Source organism: Tripterygium wilfordii, chromosome 11 (genome assembly GCF_013401445.1).
Source record: "Tripterygium wilfordii isolate XIE 37 chromosome 11, ASM1340144v1, whole genome shotgun sequence".
NCBI lineage: Eukaryota > Viridiplantae > Streptophyta > Magnoliopsida > Celastrales > Celastraceae > Tripterygium > Tripterygium wilfordii.
The window spans coordinates 14,340,108-14,360,097 of NC_052242.1; the positions used below are offsets into that span (position 1 = coordinate 14,340,108).

The 19,990-nt window shown below is 38.5% G+C and overlaps 3 protein-coding genes across 5 annotated transcripts; 1 reads left to right on the forward strand and 2 right to left on the reverse strand.

Moving 5' to 3' along the window:
* Positions 1–126: 126 nt before the first annotated feature.
* LOC120008537 (psbP domain-containing protein 3, chloroplastic) lies at positions 127–2,379 on the forward strand. The gene is made up of 9 exons (XM_038858895.1): positions 127–342; positions 454–545; positions 631–696; positions 1,031–1,111; positions 1,182–1,264; positions 1,379–1,454; positions 1,779–1,897; positions 1,989–2,033; positions 2,198–2,379. Exons 1-9 carry the CDS (start codon positions 143–145, stop codon positions 2,222–2,224), a joined length of 789 nt encoding a protein of 262 aa, XP_038714823.1. The 5' UTR covers positions 127–142; the 3' UTR covers positions 2,225–2,379.
* A 220-nt stretch (positions 2,380–2,599) lies between these two features.
* LOC120008536 (RNA-binding protein 24-A-like) lies at positions 2,600–8,212 on the reverse strand. Of its 2 annotated transcripts, XR_005470532.1 has the most exons (8): positions 7,293–8,212; positions 6,940–7,063; positions 6,475–6,604; positions 5,350–5,386; positions 5,007–5,241; positions 3,886–3,999; positions 3,703–3,801; positions 2,605–3,080 (listed from the first exon to the last, which is right to left on the reverse strand). XR_005470532.1 is itself a non-coding variant. In XM_038858894.1 (7 exons), the coding sequence occupies exons 1-6, from the start codon at positions 7,521–7,523 to the stop codon at positions 3,899–3,901; spliced, it is 858 nt and encodes a 285-aa protein (XP_038714822.1). In that variant the 5' UTR covers positions 7,524–8,212; the 3' UTR covers positions 2,600–3,801; positions 3,886–3,898. The 2 variants fall into 2 exon arrangements, 1 of the variants encoding a protein (XP_038714822.1); XM_038858894.1 differs by having other exon boundaries at positions 2,600–3,801.
* A 513-nt stretch (positions 8,213–8,725) lies between these two features.
* LOC120008535 (cinnamoyl-CoA reductase 1-like) lies at positions 8,726–12,143 on the reverse strand. 2 transcript variants are annotated; one of them, XM_038858892.1, is made up of 6 exons: positions 11,750–12,143; positions 10,801–10,973; positions 10,237–10,422; positions 9,964–10,126; positions 9,232–9,421; positions 8,726–9,140 (listed from the first exon to the last, which is right to left on the reverse strand). In XM_038858892.1, the coding sequence occupies exons 1-6, from the start codon at positions 11,865–11,867 to the stop codon at positions 8,999–9,001; spliced, it is 972 nt and encodes a 323-aa protein (XP_038714820.1). In that variant the 5' UTR covers positions 11,868–12,143; the 3' UTR covers positions 8,726–8,998. The 2 variants fall into 2 exon arrangements, with proteins under 2 accessions (XP_038714820.1, XP_038714819.1); XM_038858891.1 differs by having other exon boundaries at positions 10,801–10,976; positions 11,750–12,130.
* Between the last annotated feature and the right edge of the window lie 7,847 nt (positions 12,144–19,990).

The window sequence follows — 19,990 nt, forward strand, 5'->3', positions numbered from 1 at the left end:
AGTCATATATATATATATATATATATATATATATATATATCAAAAATTGCAATGATTGACAATTTTGAATTTTATTTTTCTAATAACGATAATGATTATTTAAATATCCTTACCGAAAGTCTGAAGCCAATCAAAAAAGGCAATGGCGTCACTGACCTCTCTGTCTCACCGTCCTCACAATCTCTTCCTAAAATCCTTCTCTAACAATAACTGCCCCTGCTCTCACAGAGTTTATGCTCCACTTCCTGCTTATATCTCTTCATGCACAAGCATATGCAGAAGCAACCAACAAGCTCTCTGCTGTAATAACAACGGAGAAGAAGAGCGAAAAGGAGAACCATCGTAATCTCAAATTGAGAACCCATTTGCTGCCTTTTCCTTATTGGGTATTTCCTTTTTTTGTCTTTTTGGGGCTGATTTGTTTCCAATTTTATCTGCTTTTCCTGCTTCAAGTACTAAAAGAAGAGAAGTTCTGCTAAAGACGGGTTTTACTGCTGCTGCATTTTCTTTCCCAGCAGTTGTTTATAATGCATCGGCAGAGAACGGTAAGAAATGTGAATTCTGATAATATTTGGGAGTCAATTTTGTTGCAGCGGTGATATTGTGTTAGCTAATTCGTCTTGGTTCTAGATGTGTTGGAGGATTTCCGTACTTATGTTGACGAGGTGAACAAGTTCAAGATATCAATTCCCCAAGGTGAGATATTATGGTCAAGTTTTTTATTTTTCTTCAACACCTCTGAAGGATGTAGGTAAAATTACAAGGTATGAGAAGCATTATTAGAAATGAATATGTAATGTGAGTCTGGGAAAAACGATTACAATCGTATGTCTTGAGTGCTGGAAAATATTCAATTCTAACTCAATAAAAATGCCCATAGATGGTTATGGATAATACGAGTGTGAGAAATACTGACTTGAATTAGTAGAATCTGAACTTTTGCTGTTCAGTTTGTTTACTCTGAATGATATGCACAATTTAGAGTCAATTATAATTTATAAGTGAGTAGTGGAGTGAGTTGTGCTTGCAGATTGGCAAGTTGGTACTGGAGAGCCTAATGGTTTCAAATCAGTTACCGCTTTCTACCCGGATGAAGCTTCAATTTCCAATGGTATTGTTTCATGAACCCCCCTTTGTTAGCTTGCTTATGTCTTCAGATTGCTGAAAGGGTTTTGCTTCAGTTAGTGTAGTAATCACGGGGCTTGGTCCGGACTACACAAGAATGGAATCTTTTGGGAAAGTTGAAGGTTTTGCCGAAACCTTGGTGGGTGTTTTTTGCCCGTGCATGATTGACTAGAAAGCTTTGCTCAAACCTTAATTAAATGCTTAGTTTAAGAAATTGGATGCTAAATTACATAGTTTGATTTGCTTTCAACAGGTTAGTGGATTGGACAGAAGCTGGCAAAGGCCCCCTGGTGTTGCAGCAAAGCTCATAGACTGTAAAGCTTCTAATGGTAATATATTCAGTCCTCAAATGCAATGCAACATTGATATGTTGGTACTTTAAAGGGGACAATATAGTTCAAACTGCCGTGCTGTGTCTGTGTTGCATTGCCGAGTTTAGCAAAATGGCCTTCAGTTATGCTAGGAAAGATGAGAGAAGAAGTTTATGATATGGATGGCTAAAGTTCCAAGGACAAACAATGAAGTGATAACTATCACTTGAAGTAATATTTGTTTTTGACATGTATGAGGAATTTGTATGAACATGGATCTGCACCATGGACGTTTACTTTACAAGCGGTTACAACCTCCTTTCTTTTCTAACAATTGATCAGGGTTTTATTACGTTGACTATACCCTGCAAAAGCCGGGTGAAAACCGTAAACATTTGTTTCAAGCAATTGGTATGGCATTCAATGGTTGGTACAACAGACTATATACAGTAACAGGACAGGTATGGCTGCAACTAAATACAGTTGTTGTTAACTTCAATGCATTAGTTTCTCTGGTTTCTTCCAATTTTGACATTAGATTTGTTGCTTCAGTTTGTCGACGAAGAATCGGGGAAATACGCTTCCAAGATTAAGAAGGTAGCTAACTGAAGCAATAACTTGTGTAGGCTAATTCTTTCGTCTTTGGCTTAGTTGATGAGTTCAGTCCATGAGAGAGCTGGGGGGTTATTCAGATGATTCATCTGTCTTTCGTGAACAAAATACTTGTGTTGCGTGAATTAACAAGGTTTCTGATTTTGCAGGCAGTTGCATCATTCAAATTCACTTGAAATTTTTTTGCATATTGAAGAAGATATTGGCTGGCTGGCTTCTTATGTAATCCATGATACGCTGGTTATTCTTTCCAAATTTTTGTATCTACTGGCAATTGTACATTTACAGCATCGAAACTTTCATGATTTATCATACAACTCATGCTATCAAAGCTTCTGTTATGAGTGCTATTTTTTTTTTTTTAAACCTTGAAATTCTGCACTTTTTGAGGTCTTATCTACGGCATACACCCATGGTTGGAGCTCAGAGGCTTCTCTGAAACGGGCAATAACCAATACCCCCAAGAAAATATCAGTCATTATGATAGCCGTAGCCTTGGTCCTAAGAAATTGGAGGTCAGCTAAATTCTGCTACTACTAAGTAACCACAAGAAGAAAAAAAAAATTCTTCTGATATTAAAATGCACCTAGAAGCTCCCCCCATTCCTTGAGGTTAGGCTATGATAGGTGTTAACATCCAAGTTGCAGAAACAAAATGCCTGTAAGACCCTAGCACTAATATGCACAAAAACTCCAAAGCTGAGTGTTGAATACAATGCACGACACTAGACACCAGAGAGACTATACACCCAAATGCTGGGACTAGACTATGAAAGAATCATATGTTGATTCTAATATGCAGATTTCTTTTTACAAGTGTCTTTATTCCTACATGGCTGCCAGAAACCGATTCCAGCATCCACCAATCCATGGCTGCCAACCACTCATCCCGAGAGGCCAGCAGTATTTTGTTTTTGAGAGATTTTCATACACAAAGGTAGAGGAAGATGGTTCCATATCTTCCGAATTCCTTCTCCACCATCTGGAGCGACTCAGACATCCAACATCTCTGGTGAGAATGACTATGTATGACCTGCAAAATACAATATGATAAAATATTAATAACAGGTCACATAGCCCAAGAGCGAATATAAAATAAAACTTTTGTGTCGCAGACTTTCAATTAGCCTGAAGATACCAGTTCTCAACCCACACGAGATACAATCCACATCATCTCAGTACCCACCGAAAAGAAAGGAAAAAAAAAAAATCAACTTACGTCACATAGATGCTGGAACTTTTGCAGGCAGGGGATGGTCAAAGTGGTGGGTTAGTTGCCACCTGACCAAGTGGCCATCCCCATATAGATGCTGCACTTAAATAATGTTATATATCCTTTATGATTAACTCCATTGATGGGTACATACAGAACATCTCATGAATCTTCAAAGAAAAATTAATCCAAGAAACATGACTAAGATGAGGAGAGCATATCTCATAGGCAAGATGCATCTGTGTTCATATACAATATATCAGCAAACGGAATAAATAGGAGATTTTCAGTCATTAATAATGTTAATGAGTGGATCACTAAAAAGGATGCCACCATTCAACACATATGTACCGTTAGTTTATCTTTCTATCAAGATCATAACTGGCACAAGCAACACAATGCGAGTAACACACATAAGACAAAGAAAAATAAAATTGTGTACCTCTAGAATGCAAAATAAAAAATTTGCAAGGCTAGATTCGAAGCCCGCCACTCAAGTAGCAGTTCCGCTGCTCTTAGTCCTGCTGCAATCTAAGGATACCTGGAAATAGGCACTTGTTACATACTCTAGTGGAGATAAGATGGCATTATGACATAGTTATAAGCAAGATGTCCATAACGTCACCTTGATCAACCCCTCACCCAGCTGTCTGGTCAGAACCGCTACCTTGCATAAACTGCGAAGGAGAAGGAGCAGGAACTATAAACTGTGCTTGTGCTGGTACAGGTGTTGCCATGCCTAAAAACAAAAGTAAGCTTCTAAATCAGGTTTATTTAAATATTATTTATAATCAACTAGACTCTTTTTACTATGCCATTTGTATAACTGGCTGGCTTCTAGCAGGTAGATTGTTTTACAAACACATGTTCTCTTTACAATCACCAATCTTAGGTCATGCCTTTCATGCTTTCTAGCCATCATGGATTCAATTCTTACCTTCCCAAACAATTTGGTTATGTTAAGTCCAACATGTTTACAACCTATAGGTCACAAGCTAAATTCCTGAAAACATACCATCCACATATTATGTGGGATAAGGTCTGCATGCATCTTGCCTATCCCCAACCCCCTGCAAGAGCCTTGTTAAAAGTGCTGAAGTTGTAGAAGTGCAACCTATAATTCACACGTTCAATTCCAAAAATATTCACTCCATATATTATATGGGGTAAAATCTAAATACATCTTGTCTGTCTCCGACCCCCTATTGCGTGAACCTTGTGCACGGGTATTTTTTTTTTTTTATGTCATGTGCAGTCATTCTGCATTCTAAATGCGCAGCCATTTTGCATTCTACACGTTCACTAAGCTGTTTGGAAAGAAAACTAGGTGTAAATGTTGGACTTAATACGGGGAAGCAAATGAAAGAATATTTTTCACTAGATAGCCTGTCCTCTGACATCATTCTGCATTGTCTACATTTACTGTAACACTGAACAACATAGCGGTCGGGTAGCTTCTCATTGGCATGATAATAATCATGCACTTAGTGTCACATGGAGCAAGGAAGTAGTTCTTTCTTTACTTTGGATTTTCATGATAAACGAACAACTTATTTTAAGAAAATGAAGAAGGGCTGAAAAAGAAAAGAGATTAGGCATGTAGAATTGTGTGAATCTGACCGTCCTCAAGGAAAGTAAGGAAAGTGCAAACCTATTACAAAGGTTGACTTATTGGCTGCACATCAAAAGGTTAGAAAATTTTCAAGGATCAACAATGGTTTCTCAAGATGAAAACAACAAGATTACCTGTATGATATGGTCCTTGAATTGTGGGCATGGGTAAAGTAGTTATTGCACTACCGCCAGGTCCACCAAATTGTACAACCTGATGTCCTGGCATTGCATATCCTTGAACTGCCGTATAACCATGACCACCAGGAATGGTTTGACCCAACTGTCCATAAGGATACATAGCTGCATTAACTGTTCCAGGAACTCCATATATTTGAAGGTACTGTTGCATGTAAGGGTTGTAGACACCCTATCCAAGGATGGAAGATGGTATCAGGTTCATGTCAGCATCATAAATAAAAATATTATTAACCATCGGAAGAAGTAATTATTGACGACAGTTTGGAGCACCATATACCTGTGGGTAGACATACTCAGGTCCATATGTAGCATACCTGGTTACATGAAACCATTGAGGATATTCAGAAGATTTAACATTCAACCAGAATTTCGAATGTACAAATGAGAACAAAACTCAAGAGACAAAATGTTGGAAAGGGACACATGAAATAAGACACGATGCATTGATCTAGGTTCCTACAAGAAATTAGAGGCTAATGTTCTCCCATCCCACAAACAAGTCATTAAAAGACAACCACCAACAATTCAATAGTAGGATCACCCTAAGAACAAAAGAAGACATTATCGCCGGGTACATTTTTCTTTTCTTTTCTTTTCATTTTTCCTAATCAAACCATGGTATTGATTCTTGCCTGTTCAATAAACATTGAGCTGGGGCACATATCCTCTGCAACTACCACAATTTGAATTCCTGCAATTACCAATCATAACACGTCACAACACTGCACTTGGACTAAATCAACCCTGTATTTTAGGTAAAACAAGACTACTCCTAGGCAAACAAAGACGCCTAAAAGAAGTTCTGTTGTGATTGGTATATACACGAGCTGCCAAGGAAAGGGATAAAGACAAGGTGAATAGAAGAGAGTAGCTGCAAAGGATATGTACCCTATTGTACAGAACGATACCCCATCTTTCCACATGATGGCATACATGACAAGAAAGCAAGATTGAGCAACCAGGTCTAAACACTAAGTGCAGCGGAATCAACTAAGCCCATTTAAATGGAGACTCAACAGATGTGAAAGCAAATACCGACGTAATTGCAAAACTGCCCATGCATACAAAAAGACCCATTGATTAAGAAACCAAAAGTGAGAGATGCAACTCTATAGTGGGATTCAGCAATTTTTGGAGCATAAAGATCAAGCAATTATCCTCATTGAACTCAACAAAGCCATTCTTCTTACATCAACAGCAGAATCAACCACAGTCAGAGATACTCATCCATATGCAACATCATACCATGAGAGCTAGACCCACACCAAAACCTTTGAGCCACTTGAAGTCTTAAATTGAACAAAGGAAACAATTATGCAATTCTATTTGGCACGGGGACCAGTAAACCGAGCTGACTTCAGACTGCAATATCTTATCATTAGCTTTAGAATGCAAAACTCACCCGTACGGAGGGTACATCAGTCCTTGTTGATAGCTGTAAGAAAGTGGCTGTGGGTTACCAAAACTTCCAACATAAGCCCCCCGAGCAGCTTGCATACTTCCAATGTATGGACTAGCTGGTCTCCCGCGTCCTAAATGAAACAAATGCATAGAGCACAGAGGAAAAGTGGTACTATAAGATATTGATTAACAAGGCCCAAACATGATTTTGCTAAAAAAAAATTAAAGAAGACATATGACACTTCATGCATGTTATGTGCTAAAAAAGGGGTGGAACAAAGTTGAGAAAATGATACAATTCAAAATGGGGACTGTTCATACATAGAATTGGAAGTAAATAAAATGAGCAAGACAACACACAAATGGATCTTGAGCATCAACGGTCAATGGTCATACAAGACCACATTTACCAGAACTTGAAGCTTGATTTCATTGGGTATGCAGACAATAATGAGAAATAGAATACCATATTGCAGTGGTGGACGTGGTCGCCCAAGTGAAGCCAGGTTACAATTAGCACGCCTCCCATCGATGATTGGAGCTGGATCAGCACAGGCTCTTCTAGCAGCCTCATGGTCCCGGAAAGTTACCTACACCCTCCATACAAACATAGACCAGTATCAAGTCATAAACTCATAATACAGGCAGCAGAGACAATGTCGGTAATCATTGAAATGACAATCGATAGCAACTAAATTTTCTTCCTAAGAGCTGTAAACAGGGGGACCTATAAAGGGTTATCAAGCTAATGCCCCTAGTGAATGAAGTTAATGAGAAACAAATTTGAAACGAAACAGAAGAGAAACAATAAAGACTCACAAAACCGTAGCCTTTGGATCGGCCAGTATTCTTATCAGTGATGACGACGGCCTCAAGAATATCTCCAAATTGCTCAAAGTATCGTCGCATAGTTTCGCTTTGTGTCTCCCAGGCAAGTCCCCCGACGAAGACCTTGGTGTAGGTGGTATCTCCAAAAGGAGAATTCAAGTACTGAAACCCAGAACCCGAACTCGATCCCGAGCTCGGTCCCTGAATTCCTTGATACGCCATTCGACCAATCAATCAATCATATAAATCCCCAATTGAATTTCAGAGATATAAAATAGCAAGGAAGAATTTTCTACAGAGGGTTATCAAATTGGAGGCAACTGGGTGATACTAAAGTGGAAAGGGACTAAATAGACAAATAGACACCAATTCTGAACCCACATATTCAAAAACCCTAGAAAAACCCTAATGAATCCATACAAGAAGCTAATTTTGATAAAAATAATAATAATAAGAGAAAGGATGCACTGGAAAGACAGGGTGATCTATACAATAATCCTACAACGGACAAGAAAAGGAAAAAGTGGGTTCCAAAAGGGAAAACAGAAAAAGGAAAAACCCTAATACAAAGAAATTAGGTTAAGATGGGCCAAGAGGGAGGTGAGGTCGGTGATGGGATTGGATTGAGAGAGAGATGTGGGTGTCTTTGTATGGAAAAAGTTGGTCAATTGGGGGTTGTAAAAGAGGAATCTTTTCTTGGAAAGGAGAGAGAAACGCAGAGAAGAGACTAATAGCCGAAGCTAAGGAGGAATAGAGTGGACATGGTAGAAGATGAAGAAGTACGGAAAGGAAAGCGCGCCCTTTTTCCCTTTTTCATGGTTGTCGAAGCGAAATGGAAAATAAGGGAAGGAGTGATTTGCAGAAAATGAAAGTGAAGGAATAGAAGAGGAATAGGGGGGGGGGGGGAAAAAGGTCCTCTGGTTTTCAAGAGTTCTTCACAGAGGGTAGACACTAGACAGGGTGGGGGAAAGTGGGACCCTCCTCCTACATTTCATCCCAATCCGAAAGAAAGAACGCCTTCATTCACAACTTGGTCTTCCACACATGCGAGCCTCCTCTACACGTATGTGTGTTTGTTTTCTTGCTGTTGGCCTGTTGCATCAACCCCCTGGCTCCTAGATTAGCATATTTGACAGGCGTTTGACCTTTCCCGGAAAAACAAATTCATGTAGATTTCCTGGTGCAAATTATCAATCAATGGTACCAATCACCCAGTAAGCATGGGATTCAACGACGCTGCCTATTCCTACTGATGGGTGTCGGATTCGTGAGCTTTTTATAAACAAATTAATGGAGGTCAGTTCAGTTGGCTTCGTTCTAAATTTCATTTGCTGATATCTCTACCGTTTTGAGGAAAAGAATTCCATTGCAAGGTTTAGAACCAACATTGGAAATTTGTCTTTGAAAGTTAGTCCAAGTAGCAGTCAGAGAAACAGAAGCACTAAACCAATAAAAGAAGAATGTACCAAGTAGCAGAATCAACCAATTCCTGCAATTTACGTACACCACAAGACACGAAGTTCATACAAACGATTGAAAGAGCAAGACCAACCACATTCTAGGCTAAAATGACCTCCGCCAAAATCATAGCAATACCAAGAGGCGAGAACGACGACATGACTGAATACAGGTCTCCTGTTTGGCCCATATTTTAACACGACGAGAATCCAAGGAAAACATAAAAGATGTCAACTTTTTTAGTCCAAGATTCCAACTTTTTGGTAGCTTTCCACAGAACCAATGAGGGTTTCCTCCAATGGCCGGAAAGTCCAGCCCAACCTCTGCAACTTCGCGGAAGTTGGCGGCAGCTCTTGATCATCCTCATCGGTGCTAGTGTAACTGCCGGTACAGAAGAAGCTTTGTTAAGCAACTTACTTGAGAATGCTGGTCACTAATAATAATAAGAAGAAATCAAAAGCACAAGACCTACCTTTTTGGGTAGTTGTAGTTCGGATAAATACTCTTCAGTTTCTCAACCAGATCCCGTTTCATGATGGCATGTGCTCCGCATATGTATCGGCCTTCAGCCTCAGGTTTCTCATATAGCAGTAGTAGTGCTTCAGCCAAATCTCTTGCGTCTACAATATTCCAGAGCTTATTCGGTGTTGTCTCAAAACCTTCTGCTAGGACATGCCATTGTTGACATCAATACAAAGGGGAGAAGAGTAACATTTTTGCTTGCCATTTTTCGTAAAAAGAAATGATGCAAGAATGGTCAGAGTAATGGTAGAACTTATCTTTTGTGTGCAAGCTACCTTGTTGTTTGGAAATAAAATGTTGAGAAAAAGTCCAAGAGCTTCAAATTTGAATGCTAATTGTGGGTTAGATAACTAATTTTAAAACATCAAAAGAAACCTAGAAGCCAGTCCCTGGGAGACCACACAACCGGGCTATATCGATCCCCACGAGAAGGTGTCATAGTTCCGATGGTTGCAAACATTTAAATTTTTCAAAAATCTGGTTATGATGTTTAAAAAATAAAAGACAAGACACTAGCTCTAGCATAACTTTCACACATATATAGAGGATACTAAACTTTCTTTCAGTGTGCACTACCATAACCTTCACAACTCTCTCTGCAATTTTATTCTAGTTAGCATACATACGCACAAATTATATCAAATGATAGAGATTGGTAATTTGGTAGAGTACAAGAATGGACCTTTCAGAAGCTTGAGCAGCATCCTGCTACTTGCATTCACTCTGGGCTGAAAAAGTGGCCCTAAAATGAGGGTAGGACAAACTGTAACAACATCAAGCCCAGTTTTTTTTCCATACTCCAGAGCTTCCCGTTCAGCTTCTGTTTTTGAGAGAAAATACCAGTTCTGCCACAAATACACAAATAGGAGTTTAGAGATTGCAGCTGTTTGTATAAAAAACAGTGTTATCTCAAATGGGGGTTAAGGAAATCCATTTGATTTTTTTTTTAACTTACATTGTTGGTTCTGCAATACTCTATATCAGACCAACAAGTCTCGTCCTTCGGTTTATCCTTCGGCCATCTAGGATTCTGTGACACAGCAGCATCTGAGGACACAACAACAGCGCGCTTGACCTTGGCTTCAAAGCACGCTTTCAGTACATTCAGCGTGCCCTTCACAGCAGGCGCACGAACTTCTACCTGGGACACCAGTGATAACATTGAATAAAATTGGCTTCTCTGTCACTCTAATGGGTGCAAGAAAGAATGTTACTTAATAAACAAGAACTATTTGCTTTATCTGAAAAGATTTAATGGTTTTCCTTCAATAAATCATCGCAAAAGAAATCTAGCAAGTGTAGTTCAAGTTCTCCCTGTAGATAATGCAAGTATTCATATACCAAATCTCATCATACTCTACATAAGGAATTGTTGTAAGTTTTCTATCCATGTTAATGTAAGTTTTCTATCAATAGTATTAGAAAAGAGTTATCACACATCTATTTGGGATCAATATCACATTTAAATAAGTAAAAAGGATACAGAAAATTCAATGACGTAAAAAGTGAGTGTTCTTGCCTCAGGGTTTGCTGTAGTGGAGGAAGGAACATTGGTAGCAATATGGATGACTCCTTCGCATCCTTCAATTGCAGAGTAAAGCGAGTTGTAATCTAGTAGATCAGCCTTGAAGAGTTTCAGGTTCTCCGATGCCTTGTCAAACTTCTCCAAATGATCATAACTCTCATCCACCACTACTGTGAAAAACAAAAGCACCAATTTTTCATAGCAACTAGTTAAGAAACAACATTTCTTTTCAATCCAAAAGCTTCTAATCCAACTTTACTATTATGATTTAAGGAAATGTCAAATCGGCAAACAATGAATGAATCTGATACTAAGCAGAATAACAAATGCAAGTGCAACTGAAATGTCAATTTTAACAAACTGACATCAAACATACCCTTTGACCAAGATCTAGGTACCCCCATAATTGGGTTTTAGAAGCAAATAAGAAACCGGATGAACTCTAGTTTGCTTACATACAAGAAAATAAAAACAACAAAAGGTAAAAGATAAGGATCAGATTCAACGTCGTCAAACAGTAGGAGATCAAACAACTGAAGATCCAGGTTGAAGAGAAGCAAGTATTGTAGAGGTGAGAGACCATTCCAGATGTCGCAAAGACATTCAAGATTTAGATGGGATGGTTTCGTTACCAGAGGGACCAGATCCAATGATAAAGCTTGTCGAAAGATAACCGGATCTTTTCCACAAATGTCAAATACCCTCGTAAAGAAGCCAAAATACATCCTCACCAGGAGGCCAAGGGGACAAAGCCCCAAAGTAGATATTAAAAAGCATAAACAAACTTAACTTCTTGATTGGTGGGTTCTTAGGAGATAGAAAACAGGGTGAGAGTTTTTTTCAGGGAGCGATCGGTTTGTTGTTAAACATCAGATCTTATTCAGTAAACAAACTTTTTAGGTCAAGTAAAGGAAGATTAATGAATGAAGATCAAGTAACATACATGGGTCTCTAACAGTTCCATGAACTTTGAAGTCCTTAGACAGAAGAAGCTTGACGACCCACGAACCAAGGAAACCTGAAGAACCCGTTACACAAATTCTCCCCTTCTCCAACGCCATTTCGAAGTCTCTCTGTTACTTGCACTCTGATATCAATCAACTATCAACAACTACAAGACTGCGGCTTTTATTATAGTCTCTAGAACCTCCTCCTTTTTTGGTCAAAAAAAAATGGCCCCGGCTCCCTGGCAGAGTAGTGATGGCACAGGCATCTACAATAATTTCTGTAATGAAAATCCCGACCGTCCACGTGACTTGGATAGGGATTCTGAAAACCTGCCCATTAAAAAAAGTTATCATCTTTGTACATCTCCTCCCTTTCCTTTGCTTGGTGAAATACCAGTTTTCTTACCCAAGGCAAACGAGATCCATGGCGACGTTTATGCCAAATGTCCTACTCATTTAGATTTTAGATCTTGTGCATGATGGATTAACTTTACACGTGGTCATAATTATATCCTTCAAATGATGGCTCTGGTATGAAGTATGAACGCTGTACCCGAAACAACCAATTCCTGCAATTTAAGATGCAAAGAAAAAGAAAAAGAGCAGCAAGAACAATCATACTAGCAGCTGCAGGAATATTAAAGACGACCTCCAGCAAAATTATATCAATGCATATACACACAAGAGGCGAGAACAACCACATGATGATACATGTCTAGGAGTTTAGTCCAATGTTACTGTTTTAAATCATACCTCATTCTTTTTCTTTTCTTTTTTTATGGAAAATCATACCTTATTCTGACCCAGAAACAAAACAAAAGGTAGGAAAACATAACAAGATGTCTACTTTCTTAGTCCAAGATTCCAGCTCTTCGACGGAATCAATGAGGGTTTCCTCTAATGGCTGAAAAGCCCAGCCCAACCTCTGCAACTGACAGAATGAAGGAACTGAGGTCATGGATCGAAGGATTTGAGGTTATGGTTCGATGAGAGCACAACTGGCTCGATTAGGCTTCGCAGGAAGAAGAAGTCTTACCATGCTCTTCTAGGCTTCTCACAAGGCCTCTCAAGGAGGCTGAGCTCACCTGGGCTTACTGCTTCAGAGATTGGGCCGCTAAACCTCACACATCAGCCCATTGTCTCGCTGGGCACATTTGGACCTAACTTAATCTAATTGATATTAAGCCTGACCCAAAACTCATGTATTTGACCGTTGTCAAACGGTCACTAATACAAATTGTTTGTAATATAAATACTCTACATGAGATATGTACAAAACTTGCAATGAAATGAATACAGACTCTCCTATCTCTGATCTTCTTCCTTTCTTTCTTTCTTCTTCTTCTTCACTCCCTCTTCCTCTGCATCTATTCTTGATCTCCTACAAACGACACAAATCAATCACTTTGAAATTCTTTCCGCAACTTCTCTGAAGTCAGCAGTTCTCGAATCTCGATCATCCTCATCAGTGTAAATGCCTGTACATAAGAATATTATCTGTTAAGCAACTTAATTAAGAATGCAGGTTAAAATGTAAAATATATATATAATTTAATTAATTAATAGCATTCATAAGAAGAAGAAATCAAAAGCACAAGACCTACTTATAGTTTTTGGGGTATTTGTAGTTTGGATAAATACTCTTTCAGTTTCTCAACCAGATCCAGGGCTGTGACAGTGTGTGCTGTGCATATATATATATATATATATATTCAGCATTGTCTCATAATCTTCTGCTAGGACATGCCACTGTTGACATCATTATAAAGGTGAGAAGAGAATGTTTTTACTTGCCAATTTGCCATTTTTCGTAAATAGAAATGATGCAAGGTTTGTCACAGAGTAACAATAGATCTCATCTTTTGTGTGCAAGCTACTTCCTTGTTTGGACACAAAATGCTGGGAAAAAGTGCTACAAGTTCAAATTTGAATACCAAATGCAAGTGCTTTATATATCTAATTTTAGAACATCAAAAGACAACCGGGAAGCTACTCACAGGGGGGTCTCCAGAGCAGGCCTAATTCCCCTGCGCTGCGTCCGCTTGAGAAGGGGTGTTAGGAGTTCTGATGGTTCCAAACAGCTCGCATTACCTTGGCTTCAAAGCACGCCTTCAGTACATTTAATGTGCCCTTCACAACTGGCTCGAGAACCTCTACCTGGACTGGACATCGATAACAACATTGTCTTCTCCTTCACTTTAATGTGTATTAGAAAGAATGTGATACTACAAGTACTATTTGTTTTATTTGAAAAGATTTAGTGGGGGAAGGAACGGGGCTAGCAACATAGAAGACTCCATTGCATCCTACAATTGCAGAGTAAAGGGAGCTGTAATATAGTAGATCTGCCTTGAAGAGTTTCAGGTTCTCTGATGCCTTCTCAAGCTTCTTCGAGTGAGCATACCTCTCATCCACTGCCAGTAAAATCAAAAACAAAAGCACCAATTTTTATAGTAACTATTTTATTTTATTTTTTAAAAAAACAAAAAGAAGAACATTTCTTTTCAATCAACAAGCTTCTAAATTTTAATCCAATTTTAGCAATATCAAAATTCTCAGTCCACTCAAATCAACAATATTGTCCTATTTGAGTTTATCTATTCACTGTGGATACATCATACTTACACGACTTTGTTTTTTATGAATTATCGCCAACAATAGTACTTAGTCACATGGATAATTCAATGTACTCATTAGTGCCTGCATACCCTGAAGCTCATAAATTCAGTTGCAATACAAAACACAAGACCAAATTATGTGTCCTTGCTCAAAATGTTCACAAGAATTATTTCTGAAGCACAACAATCATGGGGGATTTTTGGAGAAGAATCAAAATGTTTACATTTTTAGCCCAATATTCCAGCCCTTTGGTACGTAGCTCTCAATGGAATCACTAAAAGGTTTCCTCTGAAGTCAGCAATTGTTTTTTTTTTTTTGGTTCATCCACCTCAGTGAAACTGGCAGTGCAAAAGCAGCAGTACTAATAAGGAATTGAAATTACTCCAGAAATCTAGCAGGTCAGCATCAGAGTAAAGAAATCTATAACATAAACCATATGTAATTGTAGTTGGCATTAATGGCCTTTTAGTTTTTCATCTAAATCCCTCGCACGTTGTTATAGGATTAGGAAGTGCTATGCGCATATGTATCTGCCTTCAGCCTCATATACCAAAGGCAGAGCTTCCACAACATCGATCACGCACGTCTACAATATAATGTGCCTAAACTTATTAACTATTCTCTCATATCCATCGATCTGCCATGTCATTTTACTGATGTCAATTGAAAGGTGAGAATATATATACAATGGCTGCACTTACGGGTCACGGACGATGAATACAAATAGATAGAGAATGAGACTGATCACGTTCAAAATTATCTTCAGTTCCGAGGACGTGACATGAATTCAATATGATCTTTGTTATGCTGAAGGCTATGAGGGATGTGCTCGGGGATCATTCTGACGCTTAAGTAAGTAAATTGTCAAAAGAGTAGAAAATTCGGTGCTCAAAGCTCTCTTCTCTCAATTTGTTATTAAGTGTGTTAGAATACAAGAGATGGATCGTTTAGTAATGATAGAGGGTCCCCTTTATATGAACTAAGAAAGTAACACTTGGATGCTTGTCCTCTGCTGTTGGCCGTTTGTGCTAGGTCTTAATTAAGACATGTTGCATACTCTCAGTAGTGAAGGTCATTTTGGTATATTATTATCATAAACGTACCTTGCAAAAGTTGAATGAGAAGCAGGCTAGCTACTTGCATTCAGAAGTGTGTTGCTCGTCCCTTCTGCTTCTGTGTTAAATACACTTTTTTTTGTTGGTAAGTCTGTGTTAAATGCACGTAAAATGGTGTTATCTTAATTCAATTTGCTTAACTTACCTTGCTTGTTGGGCTTAGAAATATTTTTTTTAAAAAAAGAAAGAAGGAACGAGCAACACGTTGTCGTGTGAGTTAAAGAACAGTCAATATCCTGGAGCCCCATGTCAGTGTACGTGCATGGCTAATGCAGCAGAGACTAGACACATCACGTACCCTGTCCCTGCTTGTGTGAGAATCCACAGTACAAGTGTGAAGCACGTGCTCCAATAATTCAGGGAAAAGTTTGACCGACTCTGCTCGTACACTGATGAAGGAAAATATATAATAACGATTCTACGAATTTGGTATCTCAGCTGTGGATCCAGTTGTATGTATAAGATTCCGTGAGAGGTGAGTCGTGTTGCATATTTACCGCTCAAATAATTGAGATACTAAATTGCTGGATCCTTGTTTTAATTTATAACAGTGGATCAATGCAATTCTTTTTTTTTTTTTTTTTTTGAGGAAGCAATCAATGCAATTTATTTATATGGAGCCGAAAGGAAGAAAATAAAACTAGCTAGGGTACATATGTCGGGGACAGGTGTCCGATGCCAGAAACGTTTATTCATGATGATATTTAATTAATCATTTTCATCATCACTCACCAAGAGTAATCGTGTACCACGTTTTGTTGTTGTTGTTGTTGTAGAATCCAATCTCAAATATTTATGTTCTTAATAAGAAAAGTTAGAATTTGCATGGTCAAGTCAAATAACAGTAGTAGTTACTTAATTGGCTAGAAATGTTGCCCCCTCAGAATTATGAGGTGGAAAAGGTTCATCCCGCAAGTAAACTACTACCATCAAGGAAGAGACAAAAAAATAAATAAATTTAAAAATTGATAGGCAGGAAGAGACCAAAATTAGGACTTACGAAGAAGTTGTTATACCTAAAATTTGTAGTGTTCTAATTAAGCCACAAACCCCGTCATGTGTGACAGTGATTTCTACCATATTCTACTCAACTATAAGCACGAGTGAGCATGCCGATATTTAGAGCAACTTCAAAAGATGTGCTATTTTGGCAGTGAAACTCATATAGCGCCCTATTTTAATTTTTTGCATAAATTGGTACCTAATGCCTAATATTCTTTTAATTTCTTTTCTTTTTTTTTTTTGCAAAAATCCACCCCCGTGCATGTGCCACCCATCCACCTCTGTGGCTACATAACATTCGATTTGAGTGATAACTATTGGCCTATTGCCCATAAGACATGTCTGTCACCTCAACCCCAAATAAAATGCAAAGTTTGATAAGGCCTTTGGAACAACAGCATTGTTCACAAAGTTTAGCTCGAATTGTAACTTTATATAAATACACGTCATACTTGAACTTGTGACCATTACTAAGAAGCTGCTTAACCGATGGGGTTATCCATTGAGTAAAGCCCAATTACTAATAGGTCAAAACACGACTCAGTAGGTTTTTGAGAAATGGTTTTGATGGTATAACGAGGGAGGGTTTGATCTTATAAAGTGTAAGAATCTCGCGTATTTTTTCGATGTTGTACTTACTAGATTTTGTCAAAAAAAAAAAAGAAGGAAATATTTGGAAGGCAAAGGTTTAAAAGGAATGAGGAGTGGTTGTGTGTGGATACAATAAATTGGTCTTTTATATATATATATATATATAAAAGAGATTAAAGAGAAGAAGATAATGTTTAGCATAATAATAAGCCAAGGGATCTTCCGATTACTAAAACAAAAAGAATCTGAAGTTCGGTAAAAGATAAAGGTAGAGTCGAAAGAGCCTGATTATTGTTTGATTAAAGTATGGTTTTCTTGGATTACATGATGTAGAAAAAATAGGAGCAATTGTAGAGAAGAATAGAGGCAATATTTGGTGTGTATGTATATTGATTTTGACATTACAATTACAACCTCATATATATAGGGATCAAACATTACACCCTAAGACAAATGTTCCATAATTTGAGGAGCAAATTATGGGACAAAGGATCCATAATTTGAGGAGCAAATTATGCCATAATTTGAGGAACAAATTATGCCATAATTTGAGGAGCAAAGTTGACCATAATGTGAGGATTTAATGTCAATAATGTCAATACTCCCCCTCAAGCTGGATCAAGAGGATTGATTGAGTCAAGCTTGGACAATAATCGGTGAAAATGACCAGAAGACAGAACCTTTGTAAAAACATCAGCAAGCTGATCATGGCTTCGAGTGTAAACTGTTTGAATAACTTGATTTTGAACTTGATGACGAATAAAATGACAATCAACTTCAATATGTTTTGTACGTTCATGAAACACGGGGTTAGCAGCAATATGCATAGCAGCCTGATTATCACAAAAAAGAGTCATAGGAAGACTACTTGGAAAACCCAAATCTACGAGCAAACTCTTAAGCCATATTAGTTCACATGCACTGGATGCCATTGCACGATATTCAGCTTCAGCACTAGAACGAGCAACCACATGTTGTTTTTTGCTACGCCAAGAAACAAGATTTCCACCAACAAACATACAATAGCCGGAAGTGGACTTTCGATCAAGGGCATTTCCAGCCCAATCAGAATCACTATATCCTGTAATCCGTAAGTGACCGTGCTTAGCTAGAACTATGCCACGACCAATAGAACCCTTGAGATAACGTAAGATTCTTTTGACAATGCCCAAATGGAAAAGAGTAGGAGCGTGCATGAACTGGCTAACAAGACTTACACCATAAGCAATGTCAGGTCGAGTAATAGTGAGATAAATGAGCTTACCAACCAACCGTTGGTAATCACTAACTCCTTGTAAAGGTTCACTGGCTGTATCAAGATTTAATTTGCTATCCAGTGGAGTGGATGCTGGTTTTGAATTCATCATTTCGGTTTCCTCTAGCAAATCAAGAATATACTTCCTTTGATTCAGAAATAAACCTTTGCTAGAAACTGCCATTTCAATGCCAAGAAAGTAATTTAAGGAACCAAGATCCTTAATAGGAAATCGAGATTGAAGAGTGGTTTTGAGTTGAGAAATAGTATCAATACTATTCCCAGCAATAATAAGATCATCAACATAAATTAGGACCACCACTATAGTATTGGAAGAACGACGAATGAACAAGGAAGAATCAGCTGTACTGCGAGAGAAACCAACCTCTTGAAGAACGGTACTTAACTTGGCGTGCCAAGCACGCGGAGATTGTTTCAACCCATAGATTGATTTGTGTAGGTGACAAACCAAAGAAGAATCCGAACTCTGTGGATGTCCTGGAGGTAGTTTCATATAGACTTCTTCTTCAAGATCCCCATGAAGGAAAGCATTTTTGACGTCCATTTGACTCATAGACCATCCACAATTTACGGCAACTGAGAGGAGAGTACGCACTGTATTCATCTTAGCAACAGGAGCAAACGTCTCTTTGTAATCCACACCAAAGGTTTGAGTAAATCCCTGGGCCACAAGGCGAGCTTTATGCCTGTCAATGGTGCCATCCGAGTGAAATTTAGTTTTATATATCCAGCGGCTCCCCACTGGTTGTTTTCCAGGAGGAAGTTTAACAACACTCCAAGTCTGATTTTCAGCAAGAGCTTGAAGCTCTTCACCCATAGCTTGTCGCCATATTTCCTGAGAATTTGCTTCCTTGAAATTCTTAGGTTCATGAACAGTAGAAATAGCGGTGAGAAATGCCACATGAGCTGAGGAAAGACGATGATAAGTGACATACTTGGAGAGAGGATGACAAGCAGAAAAAGTGACGTAATCTTGAAGTTTTGTTGGAGGGACGCGGTTTCGAGTAGGATTCCGTCGAACCAATGACGGTGAAACCTCATGACTATTAGTGGAAGCAAGCACCTCATGATTATTAGTGGAAGCAAGCACATGCACATCTTGGAGATTCTCGGGCTGTTCGGCTGGAGGATTTTCAACCAGATTTTCAGCTAGCACATTTGGAAGGAGTTCAGCCTGTCCAGTTGGAGGATTTTCAGTGGCCTGGTGCGGAACAAACTCAGCAATATTAGGCTTGTGAGGAACCCCTTCAGAAATAATCTCGGATATAGGCAAGGGAAACACGTCCTCTAAATCATCTTGAGGATTTGTATAATAAGGTGTTGCTTCTTCAAACATAACATCTCTGGAGACAAATAATCTTCGAGAATCAGGATGATAACATTTATACCCCTTCTGGGTCGAAGAATACCCCAGAAAAATACACTTAGCAGCTCGGGCATCAAGCTTATCACGATGAGCTCCTTGTATATGCACAAAGCAAGTGCAACCAAATACTTTCAAGTGAGACACATCAATAGTTTTCTCCTGCAAAACTTCAAGGGGAGATTTAAAAGACAACACTCGGCTCGGAAGCCGATTAATGATATAAACTGCTGCTAATACTCCATAAGACCAAAAAACTTTTGGAACATGC